The sequence below is a fragment of the Antedon mediterranea genome, chromosome 7 (assembly GCF_964355755.1).
Source record: "Antedon mediterranea chromosome 7, ecAntMedi1.1, whole genome shotgun sequence".
NCBI lineage: Eukaryota > Metazoa > Echinodermata > Crinoidea > Comatulida > Antedonidae > Antedon > Antedon mediterranea.
Window position 1 is genome coordinate 18291755 of NC_092676.1, and position 23107 is coordinate 18314861.

A 23107-nucleotide genomic window follows, 5' to 3' on the forward strand; every position below is an offset into this window, starting at 1 on the left:
TCAGCTACTGTACAATAAAATATCTGTAAAAGCTATTAAACTAATTAACATTTTTTGAAAAACCATTTTTTGAATATTTATCACCTTGTTACATTCCAAGTACATGAATACATTTTAATATTTCAATAAAAAAAAACATTTAAAGACGCACTGGCTCTTAAACCTCAGCTCCCCCTCCTCCAATCCTACAAATCAAATTTGGATAATTAATTTATTGGCAAAATTCTCATTTTGTGTAAATTAATGCAATTAATTTTTTTTTTCAAATTGCCAAATATTTTTTTGCGACAACATTGCATCTTTAAATATATTAAACATGGTCAACTTATTCAATCTTCTATCGACTAAAGCCAAAGTATAGTCGTTATCTCGGGACCGTTCTATGGCCACCACCAGGTAGGCTTACTTCATCAAAGCTTCTATGAATGGATGTACTGGTTGGGAGCAGAAAAACTAGTAGACCATACCCAGTACCATTTTGATTACGATCAATCGGGAAATTACCTCACGAAGCCATATACATGGCTGCAGTCGCTTGCTCAAGTTAGTGTTTACCGACCAACATAGTGATCTGTAGAGTGGCATTGCACGCGACTAAAAAGCGAAAACATTGTACTGTAAAATTCCTAAGTACTCTACACTAAATATTGCTTTAGCAATAAACTAACACCATTTCTATTTTATTCTATACAATTTCTCCATTCTTTTAATTTGAACATTGTAAAAATAACACAAACATATTCTCTTACAATTATCTTTTTATCTTTGATTATGAAATTACGATATCTATCAATTTAAGCATTAAATATAAAATGTTTGTTAAAATATATAGCTAAACAATACAGTATGATCATGTGTGGTTTGATGACGTTGTGCTCCTGGTGGTCAGTTGAGAGCTGGCTTGTTCAAATCCTGTCCTGAGTGATTTTATCACAATTAATGTATGGCATTGTTGAAAGCTATGTTACACAGTATAAATATATCATGTCCATATTTGGACACTTGTCTTTACCTTATATATTTATATATTATATCATATTTTGAAAAATCTACAATGCATGGTTAAAAATACATTGAAATATCAAATTCTGGGCAGTGTTTTCAAATGTATATGTACGTATACATTTATCACATTTAACATTCATAATATGGCAAGACAATCAATTAAGGCCTGAAAATTTTATTTTCACTTTTTGTTTCGAAAATATACTTTACTAAAAGACAACTTAATTTTTAACACAAAATAAATAACATCTATCCAAAATGAAAATGCCTTTTATATGAGGTAAATATTAAAAATTACCTGCATTGAGCCAGATTAGCAAACCAAAAGCTGAGGTAGACCTCATCAGATTATATTACATCTAACAGTATTTACTAGTTTAATAATTATTTATATTTTCAGCAAACCAGCCAAAAAATAAAAATCACTTTAGGATAAAAATGCTATAATATAATTTTATATTTTCATGATTAGAAACTATTTTAACCATATAAAAATAGATTTTTTCTTTCTATTGCCAAAAGATTTTATCCATAGACAAATTATTTACTAAATTTGACTATAAAAGTAGTAACATTTGCACAGTGTTTGTTAATAATAAACTGTTATTTTTCCCCTTTTTTTTGTGCAAAATTATTTTGTTAATGGGAAAAGCTGAAAACATTATTTTTTAAATTGTTTTATTTTTCTCCAAAGATTCTCTTTACAAAATAAATATGCCAAAAGCGGCATGTATTTTTATACAGTACAAGGAAATATTAATTAATAAATAATATATATAAATAAACAAATATTTATCTATTGGGTCAGGAATGTTTAATGCAGCAAAATAGTTTCTTTGGCAAAGCAATATCATGGAAAGATATCAGAACTTGTTCTAAACAAATAAATAAATTGGAAGCTTTGCCAAAACAAAACGCAGTTGAGAGTATAAGTAAAAAACAGTATTGTGAATTTCTAAACAAAAAGTGGTATATATGTATATTAAATTCCCAATTATAAATGTTGCGGACCATTTGAAAAATCTAATGAATTGTTTCATTGTTTATGATTGAAATTTCGTTAATGTAAATTTTGTTTTAGAAAATTTACATGTATAGGAGATTTTTTGTAGAAAATGCAGTGAGTTCTGGCATCCAGCATGACTATTCTATCCTCAGGGTCTTCTGCTAAAGAATGTATCAAAAACGACTGTAAACTCTGGTCATTTTTACACCATTCAAAATCTGGTTTATATCCACAGCCAATCTGAATAAAAAAAGATTGTTCAAATTAACTTAATAATGTACAGGGTAGAAGTGCAGTGGGAAGAGAAAAATGGATGAAAGTGTAAAAGCAGTAGCAGTACTACTACTACCATTGAGTAGGTAGCAAAATTGGTAATGCTTAAAACAAAAATTGTGTTTTTTTTCTTGCAATTTATTTTTAATGATTTCACTCTAATGTTATAGCATTAGCATGTAGACTTTAATCTTGACAAAATCACAAATCTAGGCCTATATTTTCAGTCAGTGTTTTTGAATTGATTGGTGTTTGGACTTGCGCATGTGGTGTTTAGACATGTACATGTGGTGGTTAGACATGTGTGTATTTTCACAAGCTAAAATTCAATTCAATTCAATTCAATTCATATTTATTTACTCATCGTTTATAAATGTAATTTCATAGCATAAATGATGGCAAGGATCCTGCAGTTTACACTTCTGTTTTCGCAGGACCCTTTTACATAAAAAACATAAAACAATAAACACAACATAATAGATATAAGATAACAAAAAAAGCATTTCCTATTTACATTTTAGAGTTGTTCATCATCATAAAGCGATAGTGTTTTTCTCAATTGATTATTTATACATTTATTTTTCTTAAAAAAAGATATTCAGTTTATTACTTCCAGTACATGTGAATTCTTTCTTATATATATTACTATAGTTAGATTATTATTTGAGAAATCAATAATTAAGGTTTTTACCTTGTTTCTAACAACTTCTGGGTGTTCATGAGATAAGGCAAAGAATAAAGTTTTCTTGTGAAACAATTCATAGGTTAAAGTACCAACTCCCCAAACATCTGACTGTCTTGTTCTGAACTGCTTCTTACACACCTACAATTTTGGTTAAAATAAAAATGCCAAAATTAAAAAGAAAAATTGTATTCATAATATTATAATTGCCCAAAGGACACAATGTGGTCTTAATTAGGCATTCACAATCTTAACTTCAACACATTCAACACTAAAATTCAAGATAATTCTGTACTAGCAAATGTTATACTCACTTCAGTAGGTGTAAGGTGAGGCCTTAGCTGCTTTTTATCATTTGATGTGTAACGCTTTGTACTGTCCAATAAAACAGCACTACTAAAATCATGAAATATCATCCGCTGTCTGGTTACATCAAGGCTAATGTGGTCACCTGAGAGAAGGTGAAAAAAAAAAAAAAAAGACAAACATGAGTTTTATTAAATGATTTTAATTAATGTTAAAGATGTATTGTCTCTTTGAAACACAAAAAAATGAAGGTCAAAATATTCTAAATTTAAATTGGCCATATCAAAGTAATATTAAAGTTATTCACTTTAAGTCGAAAATTAGAGCCAAAAGCAACAAGTTTACGTGATTAACAGGTATATTAGTTTGATTACATTTCGTCTGGAAAATCGTCGCGAGCGAAAGTAAACAAAGATTTCAAATCATGAGTACGCATTACGCATATGCTAATTAGGATTGTTTACAACTCGTCACGGTTGAGAAAGGTATTTTCACACAGATCATGAGGAAGTTTTATGATTATGCATAGAGAGTAGCCAAACAAGCGCGTTTCATTATTGGGTATGTTTTGATCGAAAACTTTGACTGGAAGTCAGAGTTATTTTTTTAACAAAAAAACGTCTGTATTTCAGTGAAATGATTTTTTTTTCAACAAATTTTTGGTGATAGTTAATAACTATTATGATACTTCAAAATGACTCACCTTTTTTCGAAATCTGTTATTTTTTATTTTTTTGGAATTAGTCAAAGGGACAACATTATAGTGGCAATACATGTTTACCTAGCTTAACAAATTTGCAAGAACACTGTAGTATTAGTGTTCCCACTAGGATGTAATGTTGGGATGTTAGCGCAACGTAAGCGATGACCAATGACCAACTCATCGCTTATGATTTGCCAAATCCCCTCTTTTAAATTTAGCAGTCAGTTGCCTGGAACTTCTGTCAATCTGGGAGAAAACATGTATCTACCAGAACCAAAGTAGGAGAAGCAGGTACTGTAGTACTTACTAGACCAGTCTAATAGGATAATCCGTAGGTCTCGGAGATGGACGGCCACCATACAGGCCTGGTCAATGTAACTTAGTCTATTGTTCTCTAGAGTCTTTATGTCTTGCGTACTTCCAGAGTTGATTAGGCTTTTCAATGAACCACCTAAAGTAAATTATTATGAAATTAAATACAGCACAGCAATACTTAAAAGTCACTGTCAAACAAGACTAAAATTGAAAATACAGAAACCATAAAAATGAATCCGCCTTTTTTAGGGCATGTTGTCAAGACTTTTTAATGGCTGGAAACAAGCATAAACTAGACTAGACTAGTGCCATCAGCAGGCTTTTCTTTATTACTGTCTGTATGACACGCCATGCATGCCAATTTTCTTACCAATATTAAGCTGAACACCATCTAGAACCTAGACTAGACCAAAAAGTAACAGTGTACAATGATAAGATAAGATAAGATAAATCTTTATTGTCATGAACACAACCAGGCGAACATGAAATTGGTTGATATGTACATATTTTGAATAGCATATTTGTGGAAATGTGCGAATGTAAGTCAAATTTGACTGCAGTGTATCAACATATGTCTTTGGTGCTGTACTTACTTGTTGGTAAAAGCACAAGAGCAGACGTGAATTGGCACAAGTAGAAAAAACAGAGCTGAGGGATGAAAGTTTAATGAATGATTACTTGTTGTTAAAAACTGTAGTCCTATCGTACCTTTAACAAGACTTGTACATATGTAACCAGCATTGTCATTGACTCTATACCACAGATGATAAGCAATTTGAGGGAGTCTGTTTTGATTCACCGTGCTCAAGATGTTTTTAATCTCGTCCCTGTTTTCTTTCTGTATTTCAAAGAGATTAAATTTTTTGATCCACAGTATAATAATATAGGTTACTGTATGTACCAAATAATTATTATGACTTGATAAAATCTAGTGTTAAGACATGAGCACAAGAAGGAAGCAATGATTACTGCACCAACACTTGCTGGTCTATTCAAGTTTTGGGCAAGACACCTGATGATTAAGCAGCTCTCTGACATAGTAGTTCTACTATATGACCCAAATTGTACTGGGAAAGTTTTAAACTACATTTGAAAACTGCCCTGGAGTGGGCATGGGGGAAGTGGTGCAAAGGTAATAGGGTATCAAAATGTACCAAGAATGGTTTAAACTACGTTTGATTTGGTGTCTTGAATAAATAAAAACACTTACTGATACGCAAAAATGCTTAATAGCATATGGAACAGAACAATTGACCATAAATTGTACAGTAGTGAAAATACCAAATCCACATGGCTCTTGTAGAAAATCATTCAACAAATACAACTTCTTTGTATCTCGTTTTGTCCAAATATCATCAAAGTCCTGTCCTTTCTAAAGTGTTCAAATTTGAATTAAAAAATATTATGTACTGTACACGTACTGTATAGGTTGTTGTGTGACATGTGATGTTTGTAGTGTTTAGTAGGATGCATGTGGATAGAATAAAATACTATAGTACATATTTACCCATTCATAATCATGTTCTTCTCGCAACCATCCAAATTCCAATACTGTCATTAATAGTACTTTTTTTTCAAAAATGGTGTAAAGTTTAGCAAGGGAGTGATCTTCTGTTATACCAGAACTATGAGGGAGAGAGAGAAATAACATTAACTAGATTTTAATTTATCATTTGAAAAATTATGGGTGATATTCGAGTTAAAAACAGAGATAACAAGTCAACAACAATCTTTAAGTTATCCACACAAAGAAACGCAACAGGCATGTACAGTATGTTAAATGAAATACCGTAAATGTTCTAATTGTAACCCTGGGTTATTATTCTTTGATTGTTTTTTAGAAGGGGGTTTTACAATTAGATTAGTGGGTTACTTTTCCGATCAGCAACTCATAGCAAAATAATAACACAGTACAAATAAACAAAGTTGGTTTATTTTATAAACTCAAAAACACTCAATCCTCCTCCACTCCAGAGATCAACATGCATTATCTCCTTATTTTCATAATACGGCTGCATCATAAAGTTTTTGTGACTCTAATGGCTAACACCCATGGGTTACTATTAGAGTAGTGGGTTATTATTATAGATTGACTTAAGGTGGGTTACTATTGGAAGTGGGGTTACTATTAGAGTGTGTGTTTACTATTAGAAGATTTACGGTATGCAGAAGTTGATATATACCCTCCCATGTCAGACCTGAATAAATTTATGTTGAATTTTGTCATCTACAGATACAGTATTATAGTATATATGGCGTAGCATACTGTAGGTAAATTACGGGAACCAATCTAATATTGAAATTGGAAAAACGAAAATTGGACACATACAGTAGGGATGAGATGTGCGTTCTTATTTAATCATAAGCTAAGTGGTGGTAGTAAGAATGTGTGCTGAAGAACTGTGAAAGTAAAATCAGATTGGTATTGTATTGTAATTGTTCAGTCATAGTCTACTTCTATTTGTGATTAATTGACCAATCACAACAGGTTAACAATAATGACATTTGATTAATTTTGGGTGAGCTAATTAATACAAAACAATATTAATAATATTGAGTTATTGACAAATATGTGTGATAAATATCTGAATTAGGTTTCCATTAAACACATAACTATACTCAGAATATTATGCCATAATGCCATTATGTGCAACACAGAGCATGTGCATCCATTTTATGGACATGTTACTTAAGCTTGGTTCCCACTAGGATGTAGATACAACACAAGCAAGTTTACCAATCATATACGACTGTTGCAAATAATCCATCGATTGAGATTGGTCAAATCACTGAGTTGCGTTACGTCATTGCGTCCTAGTGGGAACCAAGCTTTAGTAGAGCCTATGTCTAATATTGGAAATTTACATGGCACAAAATATGTTTTTTTTAATTTTATGTTTTATTTAGTGTACACAGTACTCCAGTTGAGTCTAACTAGTACTGTAGGCCTACATGTAGTAATATTATTATCTAATAGTAAAATTTAAGTACTGTTTCAAAAATGCTTAAAAACATACTATTGTTTAAAAAAGTTACAAAATGGAACAGGGCACTTGAACTCCTCGCAGATCTTGCTATGATGGTAAAACAAACTGACGACACGGTTACATTTCATACATGGGACGCCATTTGACAAACACATCTTTAGGTGTGTAATCACAGTGTGTACCTGAAAATAAAAAGATACAGTATTTCATATCAAGGAAGTTATCAACCTATATTTAACAATACAAGATATTGTACTATGTAAATAATTCAAGATAAAGAAAAATTGGATAGCACTCCATGACTAATGTAGTTGAAAGTGCTGTGTAAATTTTGTTGGTATAGCTGTATGCTAGAGGACAAACTCTGAGTGACTATAATATTATTAGTGATAATACCTTGTACCATACAAGTGAGCGCTTAAAATAAGTTTGTCTGAACACTACAAATTTGTGCATGCGGTGAACATAACCAAACTATCAGGATGTTTTTTTCTCATTATTTGTAATTTATTTAATATTGAAAGTTATTTCCAATATAAACAATATTTTTCCATGCCATAGTAATACAGTAATTGGTGCAAGTACTGTATGTGAATTGCAGTACAGTATATGATAATATGCATAGTTAGTTTACCTGGTTACATTGTTGTTCAATACAATTTTGAACTTTACACAGAGATTTCAAATGCAGACACTCCATTTGGCAACATTTAACATTATTAAAACCAAGACCATCTACTCCATGCTGTAACATTAACAATACATAGATTGAATGTTATTTATATATATGTTCCGCCGTACCATGCCGAGAATGTTAAAGAGTCGCAATCCAATCGAGTTTGAACAATACCATGAAAGCCCCAGTGGTCTAATGGTTAGGACATCTGCATATCAAGCAGGCGGTCCGAGTTCGAGTCTCGGTTGGGGCGACTTTTTCTCATTCTCTCACAGATTTCCTCATCTTTATCGTTTCAAATTAATTAATTAAATTTCAGTATATCACCGGGCGGTTTCGAATTAATGTTCATTGCCTAATGTGTTTATATATAAATATATAACTCTGACGTTATCCAAATTCCTTCACTTGCACTGATGAAGGGCTAGTGTTGCCCGAAAGCTCTGCTAACTTTTCTGGCTGTTTACTTTATCGTTTTGATTTAGCTTTTCGCTTTTTATTTTTGTATCTCCATTGAGATCCAGCCACTGATACCCACAGCATTGTCATTTTTTTCAGTAATTTGCCTTTGGATTTATATATATATATATATATATATATATATATTGGTCTGTTAATGCATCATAATAATGTAAAGTAGTATGTAAACCACAATATTTAATTGATAGGGCATTATAAAAATATAAAACATCAATATAAGAAACCATACATTACTATATAAAAATAAAAAATAATAAATTTTGATTAAAAGGCATATGTTGTATACAGTATTTAATTATTATTATTTATTTAATCGTTTAACATTTTTAACAAGAGTAGGTATTGTACTGTTGAATTGTAAAAAATAAATTAATTGAAGATATGATGCTGTTTAATATTCCTTTTCAAAGAACATTCATGAGTGTGTTTGTTGAATGTCAGTCAGTAAAGTTAACTGATGGCCAGTAATTGGTTGTATGTTCAATTATTATGCAACTCCTACTGCTGTTATCCTGTATTAAGCTTGGTTCCCACTAGAACGTAACGCAAGGACGTAAACGCAACGCAAGCGTTTTAACCAATGACAAGCGAAGTTATAGACAGTTAGCAATCACAAGCGAATAAGCCATCGCTTGTGATTGGTCAATTCACTTGCGTTGCGTTACGTCCTTGCGTTACGTTCTAGTGGGAACCAAGCTTTACAGAAAACAATTTTATCTACTGTATATTTGTTTAAGTTTAAATCATTCTTACGACCAATTTCTTAATTAGGCCAAAATTTATCTAAAAATTTACAATAATTTTTCTGAAAAATAAAAATCAATGAAACTTTAAAGAGTGTACTATATTATAAAACATTTCAAGTAGATATAATTATAATTGGTATTTCCTATTGAAGTCCTATTTCTAATATAATAGAAATACAATTGTTTTTATAAGATATTGATAAAATGTCAAAGTTAAAAATCAATCATGCATAATTTGTCCAATCAAGCAAAACACCTCAATGAATTTATGACTTTTTCTTGCATGAACGAGGCAATAACTATAGTCTACTTTTACAACATGGGAGTATAAAAATATACCTCCAGGGAAATTTAGCAATGCCAGATTTTAGCTTTAAAGCATGGTTATTTGATTAAATACAAGCTTTAAGAATGAATAATATATGTATATAAAGTTTCAAGTTTCGGAGAATACAATTATATTTGCTGTAAGCAAATGGAAATGAAAAATGAGTGCAAGTATGAGCTACAATGGCTAGAAACAGAAAATTGTATTTATTCATAGGGGGATTTGCAAAAAAAATCATACTTGTGCAGTATCCAGCGGTGGATCATCCAGAAATGATGCATTGACTTCAATTGATTCCTCATGCTGTATGCTGCTTATATTTGACACTTGTCTATTAAATTCCTTGAAACATAAAGCAAAGTAAAAATTAAACAAGGCATGAAATAAAAAATGACTGGGGTAATAATGTTCAGCGCTTTAGAGGTTTCACAACATTAGGTGCTATATACTGTAGATCCAGGATATTATTATTATTATTATCTATATTATTCATTCATTTAATTTTCATTCATTTATAATATTGTGCCTTTTTAAATTTGTAACAATTTTTAAATGTTTTTTACAACTTTTTAATGAATGTAGTTACAGTATTTTTGCAAACAAAAGTTCATACTTGTGAAGTATATATGGGATCATCAAGATATTCTGATGCAGCTTTAATTGATTCTTCATGCTGTATTCTGCTTATATTGGACACTTGCCTATTAAGTTCCTTGAAACAAAAAGCAAAGCAAGGCATGAAATAAAAAATGACTGGGGTAATAATGTTCAGCGCTTAGAGGTTTCACAACATTAGGCGCTATATAAATCCAGGATATTATTATTGTTATCTATATTATTCATTCAATTATAATATTGTGCCTTTTTAAATTTTTAATATGATTTATTAAAACATGGTTGAAATGACTAAGTTACTGTAGGCGTGGTGAAAATTACAATTTTTATGGTTTAGGTTTACATTTCAAGTATTTTGTCTGTAAAAATAGATGAAATAATTGGGACAATTCTACCACCTGGAACTTGGAACAAGAATCAGAATGGAATTAGAGGACTGCCAATATTTATACATTACTATATTTATGCTGTTTTATAATAAACATCCCGTCATAAATGCATTTTTTCTCTATAGAAAAGTACTACTCTTCAAAGGCCAGCTTATGACAACAATGGGAACGGTTGGAGTAGTTTGGGGAATAATTTTATAATCATAAAACCATGTACCCTACAGTAGTAATGATCAAGCATGATTTCAAAGCCTAAAATCAAAATTCATTTAGGCATTTCTCTCCCTTAGCAGAATCAGTCCATTTCACCCGGGTTTTTGAAAAAATCCGGGTAATAAATCTTGGTCGGTTTTAAACAATTTATGAGTTCTGATTGTTTATCTTGACACACATGAAAGGCCAGCTGGAGTGTGACAGACACTTCACTACAGAAATTGCTGAAAACCATGTAGGAATTTTCATGAGCTGTCCAGGTGACCTTGTTGTAAATGACATAATAGTACCCTTGGGTTGTATTTGATGGGCAGTTAATATAATCAAATTACAATTGTGTGTTTTATGGGCTGATACTCTTGACAGACCTGTGGACCATTTCTGCTAAGGGAGAGTTTTGCTCAATGGTCAATGACACTGGAACTCAGTGCCTGTTAAATCCATTATCCATTATTGTTATCTATATTATTCATTCATTTATAATATTGTGCCTTTTTAAATTTGTAAAGATTTTGAAATGTTTCATAATTGTTCGTTTTAATGAAGTAGTATATGGCGCGCCAAGCTGTCATTTATTCAAGCAATAGAGATATCTTAGTTTTTAATAGAGATATCTTAGTTTTAAATAGAGACATCTTAGTTTTAAATAGAGATATCTCTATTAATAGAGATATCTCTATTAACAGAGATATCTCTATTTAAAACTAAGATATCTCTATTAAAAACTAAGATATCTCTATTAAAAACTAAGATATCTTAGTTTTAAATAGAGATATCTCTATTAATAAAGATATCTCTATTAATAGAGATATCTCTATTAAAAACTAAGATATCTTAGTTTTAAATAGATATCTTAGTTTTTAATAGAGATATCTTAGTTTTTAATAGAGATATCTCTATTAATAGAGATATCTTAGTTTTAAACTAAGATATCTTAGTTTTAAACTAAGATATCTTTATTTCCGAATAAATGACAGCTTGGCGCACCATAGTAGTACAGTATTTTTCATAGGAATTTGAAAATACTTGTGTGCAGTATTCATGGGATCATCAAGATATTCTGATGCAACTTCAATTGATTCTTGGTTTTTATTTGTATGCTGTGTTTTTTATGATACAACTATTTGACACTTTTTCAAGTTTCTTCTTAAACATACAGCAAAGTTAAAAGGTACACAAACGAAAAGAAATTTTTAAGGATACATAACCTATTAAGATACATCTATATTATTCATTTATTTTATTTATTGGTGCTTTTCTTTTCATTTGCAACAATTGTAATGTTTATATTGTTAATATTCGAGCAAATGAATTTCTAAATTTCTGAGATCAATAAATTATACAGATTACTGGTAATAATGTTAACAATTATAATACAGTAATAATTGTTAAATTAATTATTATTGATAAATGAATGAATGATTTATGACTTTGAAGGTTTATTGTTTTGTTCTGTTTATGAATCTAAATGTAATTTTATATAATCATTTAAAAAAAATAGTGGTACAATAACGTTTGAACTATTTTACTGTATTTTTTATGGCAATAAAATATACCATGGCAACAAACCTGCTTTATTGTTGATACGCAACATGCTGTAGGCCAACTGTGTATCACCCATTGTTTGTTATTGTTATATTTGATATATCATTTGTATGAATTTGAAAAGGTTATCACACCAGCATTGTAAGTGTAATAACAGCGTGTTCTTCAAAACTTGTTTTTCAAAGGTCAAAATACAGTATTTGTGCATTTTGTTGATTGATTAAAATTTTTAATATGATTTATTAAAACATGGTTGAAATGACTAAGTTACTGTAGGCGTGGTGGAAATTACAATTTTTATGGTTTACATTTCAAGTATTTTGTCTGTAAAAATATATGAACAAATTGGGACAATTCTACCACCCAGAACTTGAAACAAGAATCAGAATGGAATTAGAGGACTGCCAATATTTATACAGTACTATATTTATGCTGTTTTATTTTAAAGATCCCGTCATAAATGCATTTTGTCTCTATAGAAAAGTACTACTCTTCAAAGGCCAGCTTATGACAACAAGGGGAACAGTTGAAGTAGTTTGGGGAATAATTTTATAATCATAAATACCATGTACCCTACAGTAGTAATGAAGCATGATTTCAAAGCCTAAAATCAAAATTGAATTGAAAATGGTCAATGACACTGGAACTCAGTGCCTGTTAAATGCAAAGCAAAGTCAATACGTTATTCAAAGCGGGGAGTTAAAAAACATAGTCTGACCAACTACCTTTATTCACACTCACTTGAAAGTTAAAACAAATTTACACACACAAGCGGTAACGGTAAGCGAAAATCGCGTACCTTGTCTCACGTAAAATCTTTATCTATCCTGAGCAGAAACCCACCATCCACTTTTGTGTAAAAGGTCATATAAGGAATACTATATCATAGATTTTATATTTTTATTACCGTTACTGCTTGTCTGTGTAAATTGGCCTTTAGTGAGAATTTTCAACATACTATAAAAATGCAAGTTTTATTGTAGAACTATAAGCCTTTAGTAAAAAAGCAAATGTCAAAGTTCTCTGGTCCAATCTAAAAAAAAAAAACTTACATGTACTTCCTTTAAGTCTTTTTCATCCAATTCAAAAGAATCACTTGATTCCAATTCCACGTGATTATCTGGATTTGCTTCCTTATCACCAGTAATTTCCTTTTTAGAAGAAAGGATAACTTCACTTTTTTCTGCTTTGCTAATTTCAGTCTCACAATCGTGAAGTACTTTTCTGTGCGAAGATGTTCCATATCGATCCCAACGCTCTACTGTACTCTTCAACTGTTGTAAATCTGCACTGCAAAATTTTTGGTCCTTCCTTTTCATGACTCCAATTGATTCAGTAATTTTCTGGTTATATTGTGCAATCTCTGGTTTGTATTTATACATCTTTTGAATCTTTGAGGGGTTTTCAAAAGAATCAGTTCTGCTTCTTTTTCTTCCATTAGACGGTTTCTCATTTTGATTTACCTCGGTAGTATTCTCGTGCAGTCTCTCATTTTTTCCTTCTTCTGCAATGAAATTAACGTCTAAAAACGTTGAGGATCTTCTTCTGTTGTTGCCACTGTACCCACTCTCAACGCTGGCACCCAGAACAGATTCATCTTGTGAGACTTCCGCCGATCCACTTCCTCTACCACTTGATACTGACCTGAAGTGTTGTCTTCGTTCTTCCACAGAAGTAGTTTTGTCTGAAGGAGCTGGGAAATAACGAAAGAAAAAATCTAGATTGAAAGCAAGGAGCATTCTAGCAAGGATAAAGCTTTAGGACCAGAAAATTAGCACATGAAATAATAATAAATAACAAATTGTCTCCATATTCCAAGTATTTCTCTATTTGACAAGAAAACAAAATGACAAAACAAATTATACAAAAGAAGTTACATACATTCATTTTCAAAGCTGTTCTGTCTTTGAAGAGATCCATGGCATTCATTAGGTTGAGTAACCAAAATGCAGCAAGTACCAGCACTGTTGTTATTGTTCTGCTGCGCATCTTGGATGGAATGGCCACTAATGTTATTATAGTTTGACATCTTGCCTCTTGCTATGTATATTAATAATATTGTGTATTAAACTTTTTAAAAGTACATAATACATGAGCATGCACTTTAGTTACACAAGAGTGATTGACACAAAGATGTATTAGTACAGTAGGCCCTGTAACGCCAAATGAAGTGACATTGCCAAATGAGGTGCGCGTGGTCTGTATCGCACAAGGCTAGGTCACTTAATTTGGCAGCACGTTTCTGGCGAGCTAATCGTGTTATAAATATTGATATTACTTATTTCCAAATAAACACAAACTGAAAATTATTAACCGGAGTATTTCTAACCTAATAACCTTTACTCATTGTATTAAATTAAACCATTATAACTGAAACATACGACGAAAATTTACTATTTTAGTGTAAAAAACGAAAGGCACTGTTCATCGAAAAATCTAGAAAACTCGAAATGCATGATGGGAAGCCTACCGACCCCTTTCTAAGCAGCTGGAAAAGGAGACTACTCGTTTTAGCGCCAAAGGAAAGTGTCTGAAGTCACGTCTGCATGTTATGCGGACATGGTCTGGGACAATTTGCCTTTGGGCGCTAAAGCGTTTAGTGTTTGAGTTATGGGACGCTATTGCTGCATTATTTTCTAGTAATAATTTGATTTGACGTTCCTTTCGTCGGTACATGATTCCCGTTATTATTTTGTTCGGTTTTATGAATTTCTATGTTTATGTTTTCAAATTAAAATGATTATTCGTTGAATATGAATGTATCCTGTTATTCTACTGATTATTATATATATTTTTTTGTTTAACATTGCTTACTATTTAATCAATTCCGTTTTTTTAAATGTATATGACCAATGTTATTTAGGCCTATGTTTTTTATTTATAAGTTCTTTAAAAATATTAGTTACATGATCACATTTTTGTCACTTATTATACCTACAGTATAACACTATATTTCCTTTGATGTCTGAAACATTAAAACATAAATTTGCAATACTATGGCGAACCTAAGTCGCAAATTGTTAGTTGGATATTCGTTATAATTTCATCATCTCATTTGACACATGTGTGTGTGACCTATAATAAATAAATAAGGGATGGTAGGCCTAAAGGTAGTCGAGGGGAAATTCATCAAATTGTTTCATCAAAACAATAACTCATAAGGTTGGAAACATTTAGATAATGGAACCAAATTTTGCAATAAAGTCTTTATTGCAAAAATTGGTTCCATTATCTAAATGTTAAAAGATGAGATATTGCCTTGTTCTCTTTTGTTATCAATCTTTTCATGTCACGTACCGTAATAGAATGTAACAGTTGAACATGCATATCACAATAAATAAAGAATGGTACCTAATTAGTTCAGCATTTTCATCAAGTTTTAACAATATTTGATGTCGGAAACATTTCCAATAATATAGAGACTAATTTTGCAATATGTTAGATATTTTATTCAGCTGGTACTTTTTACCTTGATGTCGGAAACATTTGAACATAAATTCGCAATAATGGATCATAATTGTGCAATGAAGTTGTCATTTCATTTGTTCATATCGATGTGAGAAACAGTTTGGATGGGAATGTGGTGAGCGAAATTCTAAGCAAGCTAAATACATGATACAGTTATTTTAAGGTTGGGAACACAACGTGAATTCGCAAATAATTGAACGTAATTTTGCAATAAAGTCGTCATCTCGTTTGTTCATATTACGATGTGGGAAACAAGTTTGGATGGGAATGGGGTGGTGAACGAAATTCTAAGTAAGTATTACTTCGAAGTCGGAAACAACCTTAAATTCGCAATAATGCAATGGAACCTAATTTTGCAATGAAGTCGGTCACCTTGTTTGTTCATACGATGTTGAAAGCATGTTCGGAGGGGTGGACGAAATTCTAGGAAGCTAAATACAGTTACCGTAGTTATAACAATAATTATTTTGAGGTCGTGAATATTAGAATTTATACTTAAATGGAACCTAATTTTGCAATGGAGATTGCATGCGTTATTTTCATCTCGATTCTTCTGTTGTTGCCACTGTACCCACTCTCAACGCTGGCACCCAGAACAGATTCATCAAAGCTATCGATGGAATGGTGGGTACGAAATCCATGATAATTTAGTTACTTATCTAAAATAAATTCGACGGGAACCTGATTTTACAAGAGGACCTCTTATATGAGTTTGTGAGGACTCCGTTTATAGAGGACATCTTAATATCTGTTCTAAAGATTCCTTATATCAGTTCTAGAATTAACCTTAATTCAATTCAAATTGATCAGTTCTTTTCTAATGAAGAATCTGGGCAATTTACAATCAAGCAACAACACCACATAATTCTACGTGAATTCTGCTGTACGTGAGCTAGCCTTAATAATACCGCCTGATTACGGTATATAGGCCTACAGTATTAGCTTCAGAATAAATGACAACGCATTCTACAGATATTAAAACAGAATGAAAATATTAAATTGGCTTCGTTGAAATGTTGTACCTTGATAGACAGACCCCCAAGCAGACAGCCCACATTACTGTACAGACAATCTGCACTGCAGCACAATCTATTGGTTTTAACTGTACACGCGGTGATTCAACTAAAAGCAGTAAAAACATTTTGGCACACAATGCGTATCATATAATTTGGGGACCATGACCGAAGCACTTCCGCTTCGATCTATTCGACGAAAATCAAAAAAGGATAACTATTTTCTGCTTTATGGGTCATTCTTCAGTAAGTGTCTAAAATCGTGTCCCGATACTTTGGTGGGATAGAGACTGAAAATTCATCATTAAAAAATAAAAATTCTTGACTTAAATCATAATCAACATTATTGTAAATATAATTAATTACATAAAACAAAGATAATTACATTGATATTGTTAATTTTTATAAAAATGTTTCAGGCAACCCCCTAAAATCCTATGTCCCGATCGTACATCTTCAATTTCATGATCGCCGTATATATTTGATAACAGGACTTTTGTTATCGAAAATATTGTAAAAAGTTAGTTAATCATGATTTCATGCGATTATATTCTTCGAAATACATCTCTACATACATTAAATCTCAAACTTTAAAGTTTTTGTTTGGAAAAAGCTTGTCCCGCAGTTTTGTGTCATTTCCGTCACATAATTTAAATGTACCGTCTACAATTTAATGAACGGCGGGGAACATACGAAGATATTGAAAAAAAACTAGCCGCACATCATTTTCAATAAAAGAGGAAAAAAGCTAAAAAAAAACGAGGTTTTAGAAAAATTTCAGTTGCGTACCTTTATTGAATGTCATATCCGAACGGTATAGAACTCATTAAATAATTATAATTTCTGGTTTTTTTCAACTGGAAGTACAAGTTATTCACGGTATCTAGAAGTATGCAATCCGTCTCCGCTGTCAGACATGCCTACGATGTGATCCTAGGCTGTCCAATGCTAAATACATCATCTCCGTCACGGTCAGCTCCGTCACATTTCCCAATGTTTCGTTGTGACGGAGATGACGGCCCGTGACGGATATGACTTTTTGTTATTGCCAGGGCCTTTTTTGTTGTACATTTTGTTTTGTATATCTTTATTATGTTATTACATTGTATATCCATGTGACTCTGGTCAATAAGCATAATCAAATCATATCTTAAAGTCATCTCCGTCACATGATTTTTTAGGTTCGTCATATCCGTCACGGTTTCATCTCCGTCACATGGATATTTTATCCTTTTAAATCCTAAAATATTTAAGTAATGAACGCAATTATGTGGTATATTGAAATATAAACAATATTCTTCTACTATATCAATGGATAGTAATATTAGTTCAACAGAATTTTGTAAAACATCAGTGACAGTCATACTATTTTCTGAAAATTATTATTTTTTGGAATAGTAAATGGTTTTGAACGTATAACATCATACTTATAAATGTTAAAACAATAATTTTTTGATTAATAGAGACAAAAATAATATATAGTATCAAAGAATTAATAATGGAAATAATTTTATAATTCATAAACCGTTATTTTTTCTATCTTTGTATATTCCATAAATGTGACGGAAATGACAGTAACATAGAACCATGTATTTATAAATACGAATAAAATACGAAATATATAATAAAGATTGCGCCAAACATACGCTTGCCATGTAATACATGTTCATTTATCTGAATAAACTTTTAAAATTTTAAAAATGCAAATTTTAAAATCGATTTTTTATAAACCTGAAATTAGACACTTACTGAAGAATGACCCTTATATTTAATTTAATGTAATAGCTTGATCTAATAACAGGCGTAACAACACAGAATACATATTGTAGTTTAATACTGGCTTAAATATGTCTGTTTTATATAAACTGTATTTTACAAAATTACAATAGAACTTCATTTTGCAATAGTACCTAATTTGGCGCCTTAGACGCCAAATTAAGTGCGGTACCTCATTTGGCAGTGGTACCTCATTTGGCGTGACAGGCCCATTGTAGGCCTATTACAGGCAATTATTTAAAAACAGTGGACAAGAAAACTTCAAACTCAGACTATTTATCACCTAAAGCCTATGGATACCCTCTGATCCCCAACTTATCAATTTGATCTGTGTGTGGGATGTATCTCTTTGCCTACAAATTGCACTGGACTAAATCAAACAAGTATGCATTTTATAATAATTGAATAAGGATGTTGATCAAATTTATTGCAACTAGGACGCACAAAGAATGTTACCACAGTGACAATGACGTTCGCTAGTCGCTTGTGATTGGTTGAATTATTGGCGTTGCGCGTTAAAATGTGTGCTCATTTTCGGGAAAGTTTAGCTCAGTTGATTGCTGCTGGCGAATTTATTGTCGTTAGATAGAGTGGTGTGATACACTGATTGATTTTCCAATATGATTCGATAATTCACAAACAAAGCGAACCAAAATACTAAAAAATTAAACGGTATAAACAGCATCAACGCCAGTTAGATACCTCTCCTCCCTACACTGTGTCAGTGCACGACAGTGGTGAAAGGAGAAAAAATAATAAGCTTGTTGTGATGTGTGATCGATCTAGCCTGGCCCTAGCCTATAATATGATAGGCTTTGGGCCTAAACTAATTGGTTTAAATACTACATTTAGTTAAATAATGCAATACAAAAATTAAAAACCTGTGGTCAATTTAACAGTTCATCTAAAACGAAACCAAATTAATATAAATATTTACGATTTTAGCTGGAAAGCATCCTCCTAAAACCTACACCACCACTACTAGCACTGCTGCATCATGAAGTTCTCGGGAAATTACACCGCACTGTACCACCACCGTGTGTGTACTCGACTCACAGAAAAAATTATAGTACGCTTCATTGATCATAAAACGATTAATCTGATTGGATAACTGCCTGTTGAATATTTATAATTTCTGGTGAATGTTGATTTCATGGATTTCGTTGGTTTCATGGAAATACTATACAATAATTTGATACCTTGTATTTCCTTGGAACAGACAAATGGATCACCCACCATAAAAACTTCCGCTTGACCATGATTTATGAGCCTATTTCTCAACAACTCTTCCCTGTCTCAAATTAAACAATCTACAGTATGTTGGCCTTTACAATTATAAAGTTTATAATTGTTTAGTTTATTGTTTAGAATAGTATATATATAGTGAAAAGATCTACAGCCCTTTTTGCGCCGCGCTATTAGTAAAAGCAGGTATATTCAAGAGGACAGAAGAATTATGAAGCTGAAGATATTACTAAAGGCTGACAGAATTGGGAATTTGGAAACTCGGACGGATCATGCTCAACCCAACCCGTCTGGGAGAAGAGAGTCTATAAACATTTGCTGATAATTGTAGATGGTAATCTGTAGGATTTTAATTGTTCAATTGACAATAACTTTGTTTTAATTCACTGTAAAATATTCATTGAATAAATGGTACAAAATTGATTTTGGCTGTCAACCTATAGGCCTGTACGTTTTAATTGTTAAAACTAATTATTCAACTCAACTTAATTAGTAAACAGGGTTACATTAGGTGGTTAAAGTACCGAAAGTATGAACCAACTTTATATTATACAATCGAGTACAAATTCAAGAAGTAACGCACGATTTACCAAAGCTCTTACGTAAATAATTTACGTAAGAGATTTAGGCTATATAAGCTAAATCAACTACAGAAGGAAAACTGAATTCAATCATAATCCCCTTCCTCAAAACAATCATGTATTTAAAAATGTTAAGTCAAAAAGTCGATCGGCGTATTTGTAAAAATATTTCTTGTCCAAAGTTAGCTTGGATGTGATCCTCCACAGTGTTCACGCCGCCGGTTTAAAAAACAGTGTTGTGTGTTTTTTTTTTGTGTAAAGGCCTATCCATTAGATTTTAGATTATAAAATCATTCACATACAAACTCAACCCATTCTGCCCCGGCGGACTGAGAACTTTATTTGGTGGAATAGAGACTTCACTGAGCAGAATATTTCCCCTTTCTACGGACAAAAAGGAGATTTGTCCATTATATAGGCTAACCGCAGTGACAGCAAGTTGAATGTCGGCTAAGTAAACCTTTCGGTCGATTGTCTGTTACGTAAACTCGTAGTTTTTTTTAAGTCAATAGAAAAACATATTGTGACCTATAGTCTATAGATGAGAAATGCGGTTGGTAGGCCTAAATAAGAGTTGTTCCCACGCACATTGTGTGGAGTCGAAAAGGTTAGTCATTAGGTGCGATCGTTGTCGAAATTGTTAATATAAAAAGAAATCATGGGCCTATTGTGAATGGGTAACGGGGAATTTCCCCCAATAACAAAAATAAATTCTACATTAGTCTATAATGTTGACCTACTTTACGGTAGAATGGATAAACTGGTATGCCATAGATAGAGGAAACTATTCATGCCGGACGGGGAATATCCGCACGATACATGATACGACCATGGAGTAACATATTAGTTTATTACTCCATGATGACGGTGCATGGTGCATATTTCGGTAGGCCTACTATATATGTCTTCATAAAACATTCCAAGACATTTATTTAAAAACGCAAAATAGTGTAACGTACCCAGCACTACCAATATAGGTTGTAATACTACAGTAGGCCTATAGGCCTATTTATTATTTTAGTTTCTAACAGCCTGTTAATGGATATGTCTGTTGGTGTGGAGAGTTTATAAGTTTCTTCGACACTAAAAAACAGAGTACCACCTCTTTGTATTATGTAGTTATCGACATCGTCAATAAAACAAATTGTTAACGGTAAATGAGCGTAGTGACTGTACATAATTAGGCCCACATTAAAACTCTCTAATCGCGCACAATGACAGATAGGTAGCCTATTTAGATTGCAACACTTCAAATAAATAAAATCATCAATATAAACGGGAAGATGCGTTTTTTTGTCAAATAAAAGCATATTCATAAATAACGAATAAATAATTCGGCCATTAGTGCATGAATTCTGTTTTACTGGCTGTCCGATTTCAGAATAACCTGATGATGTCGTAAGATCGGATCGGAAGCAGTCGATTTAGGAGACAATTGTTAAAAGCCATTAAATGCTAATTTACAGTTATTTAAAACTTAGATCTTTCATATATTTGATGATATATGGATGCGTTTTGTGTCTATTAGAAACATATTCAAATTCCAATAAATCAGGAGGCCATTAGTGCATGAATTCTGTTTTGCTGCTGGGTGTCCAATTTAACAATAACATGATGATGACGTAAGATCGGATCGGAAGCAGTAGATTTATGAGGAACTTAAGGGCGGGAAAAGGTAGGTTAAATATCATATTAAATGGTAATTTAAAGTTTGAAAAATCTTTTATATATTTTATGAGATATTAATTGAAAATATAACGATGAAACCAACATCTGTTCTATATTTATTTAATGTACTTAATGTTGTCATAGCCATAACAAACCATCCCCATTAGTTTTCGTATACAAATAAGTTCCCCTCAGTTAAACATAAAAATGAAGTTAGGCTACATTTAATAAAAAATCAAGTAAAAGACGTTGACGTAATTTTGAAAATGCATCTCAACAAACATTTATATTAGACTGCACTGAAGTTATAGAAAATTTAAATTGCAATCATTCATACACATTATACATATGACAAACATACTATGAAAGCTGAAATAAATCTCCATATTTTCTATGAGATTTCAGCGAGGACGGACAAGTCTCTTATGTTAGTTCAATTTTTTTAAACTGAAAACGCAAGTATTTAACGTATGAAGCGCCATATGTGCCAAATATTTCATTCTTTTGCTAATATTAATTCGAACAACGGTCTAAAACCTAGAATATTTGATTTCATCAGAAAAGGTATATAGTCACCTAAACAATAATTATGTCATAAAAAAACTTAATACATAATCATAAATACTGTATATTATTTCTTTAAATTAAGATTGGAATTGTGAAGAGCAAAAAGGGCTTGTTTGATTTCAGCTAATTTGATTATGTTAAAAGTTAAATCTTTATGTAGCGGCACAAACAAAACAATATTTAATTCATAAAACTAATTCATAATCATAAATATATAATTTCTTTATAATGAGCTTGGAATGTTATTAATACGGAAAAAACTATTACTACACTACTATAATACTATAAACACAAACATATTGTAAACATGATGTATTAATTTGTACAAAGTAGAGTATAACTTTAGAAAAATTCATGATACAATAATTTGACTGTATACCAGAAAGTTATACCTAATAAATACTCTATCATAAGTAAATACATTTACCATATTTAATTGCACCATATTTATTGTTTTAAAATATTTTGAATAAATAAGTATCTAATGCTTAGTATAAATCACAAATGGAAACAGAAATAT

The 23107-nt window shown here is 31.5% G+C and overlaps 1 protein-coding gene across 1 annotated transcript; it reads right to left on the reverse strand.

Moving 5' to 3' along the window:
- Positions 1-1814: 1814 nt before the first annotated feature.
- LOC140054452 (uncharacterized) lies at positions 1815-19498 on the reverse strand. The gene is made up of 14 exons (XM_072099439.1): positions 19464-19498; positions 14151-14309; positions 13322-13962; positions 10121-10219; positions 9748-9849; positions 7912-8022; positions 7308-7459; positions 5798-5915; positions 5501-5662; positions 4999-5128; positions 4283-4426; positions 3281-3417; positions 2976-3107; positions 1815-2251 (listed from the first exon to the last, which is right to left on the reverse strand). Exons 2-14 carry the CDS (start codon positions 14296-14298, stop codon positions 2066-2068), a joined length of 2262 nt encoding a protein of 753 aa, XP_071955540.1. The 5' UTR covers positions 14299-14309; positions 19464-19498; the 3' UTR covers positions 1815-2065.
- Positions 19499-23107: the final 3609 nt, after the last annotated feature.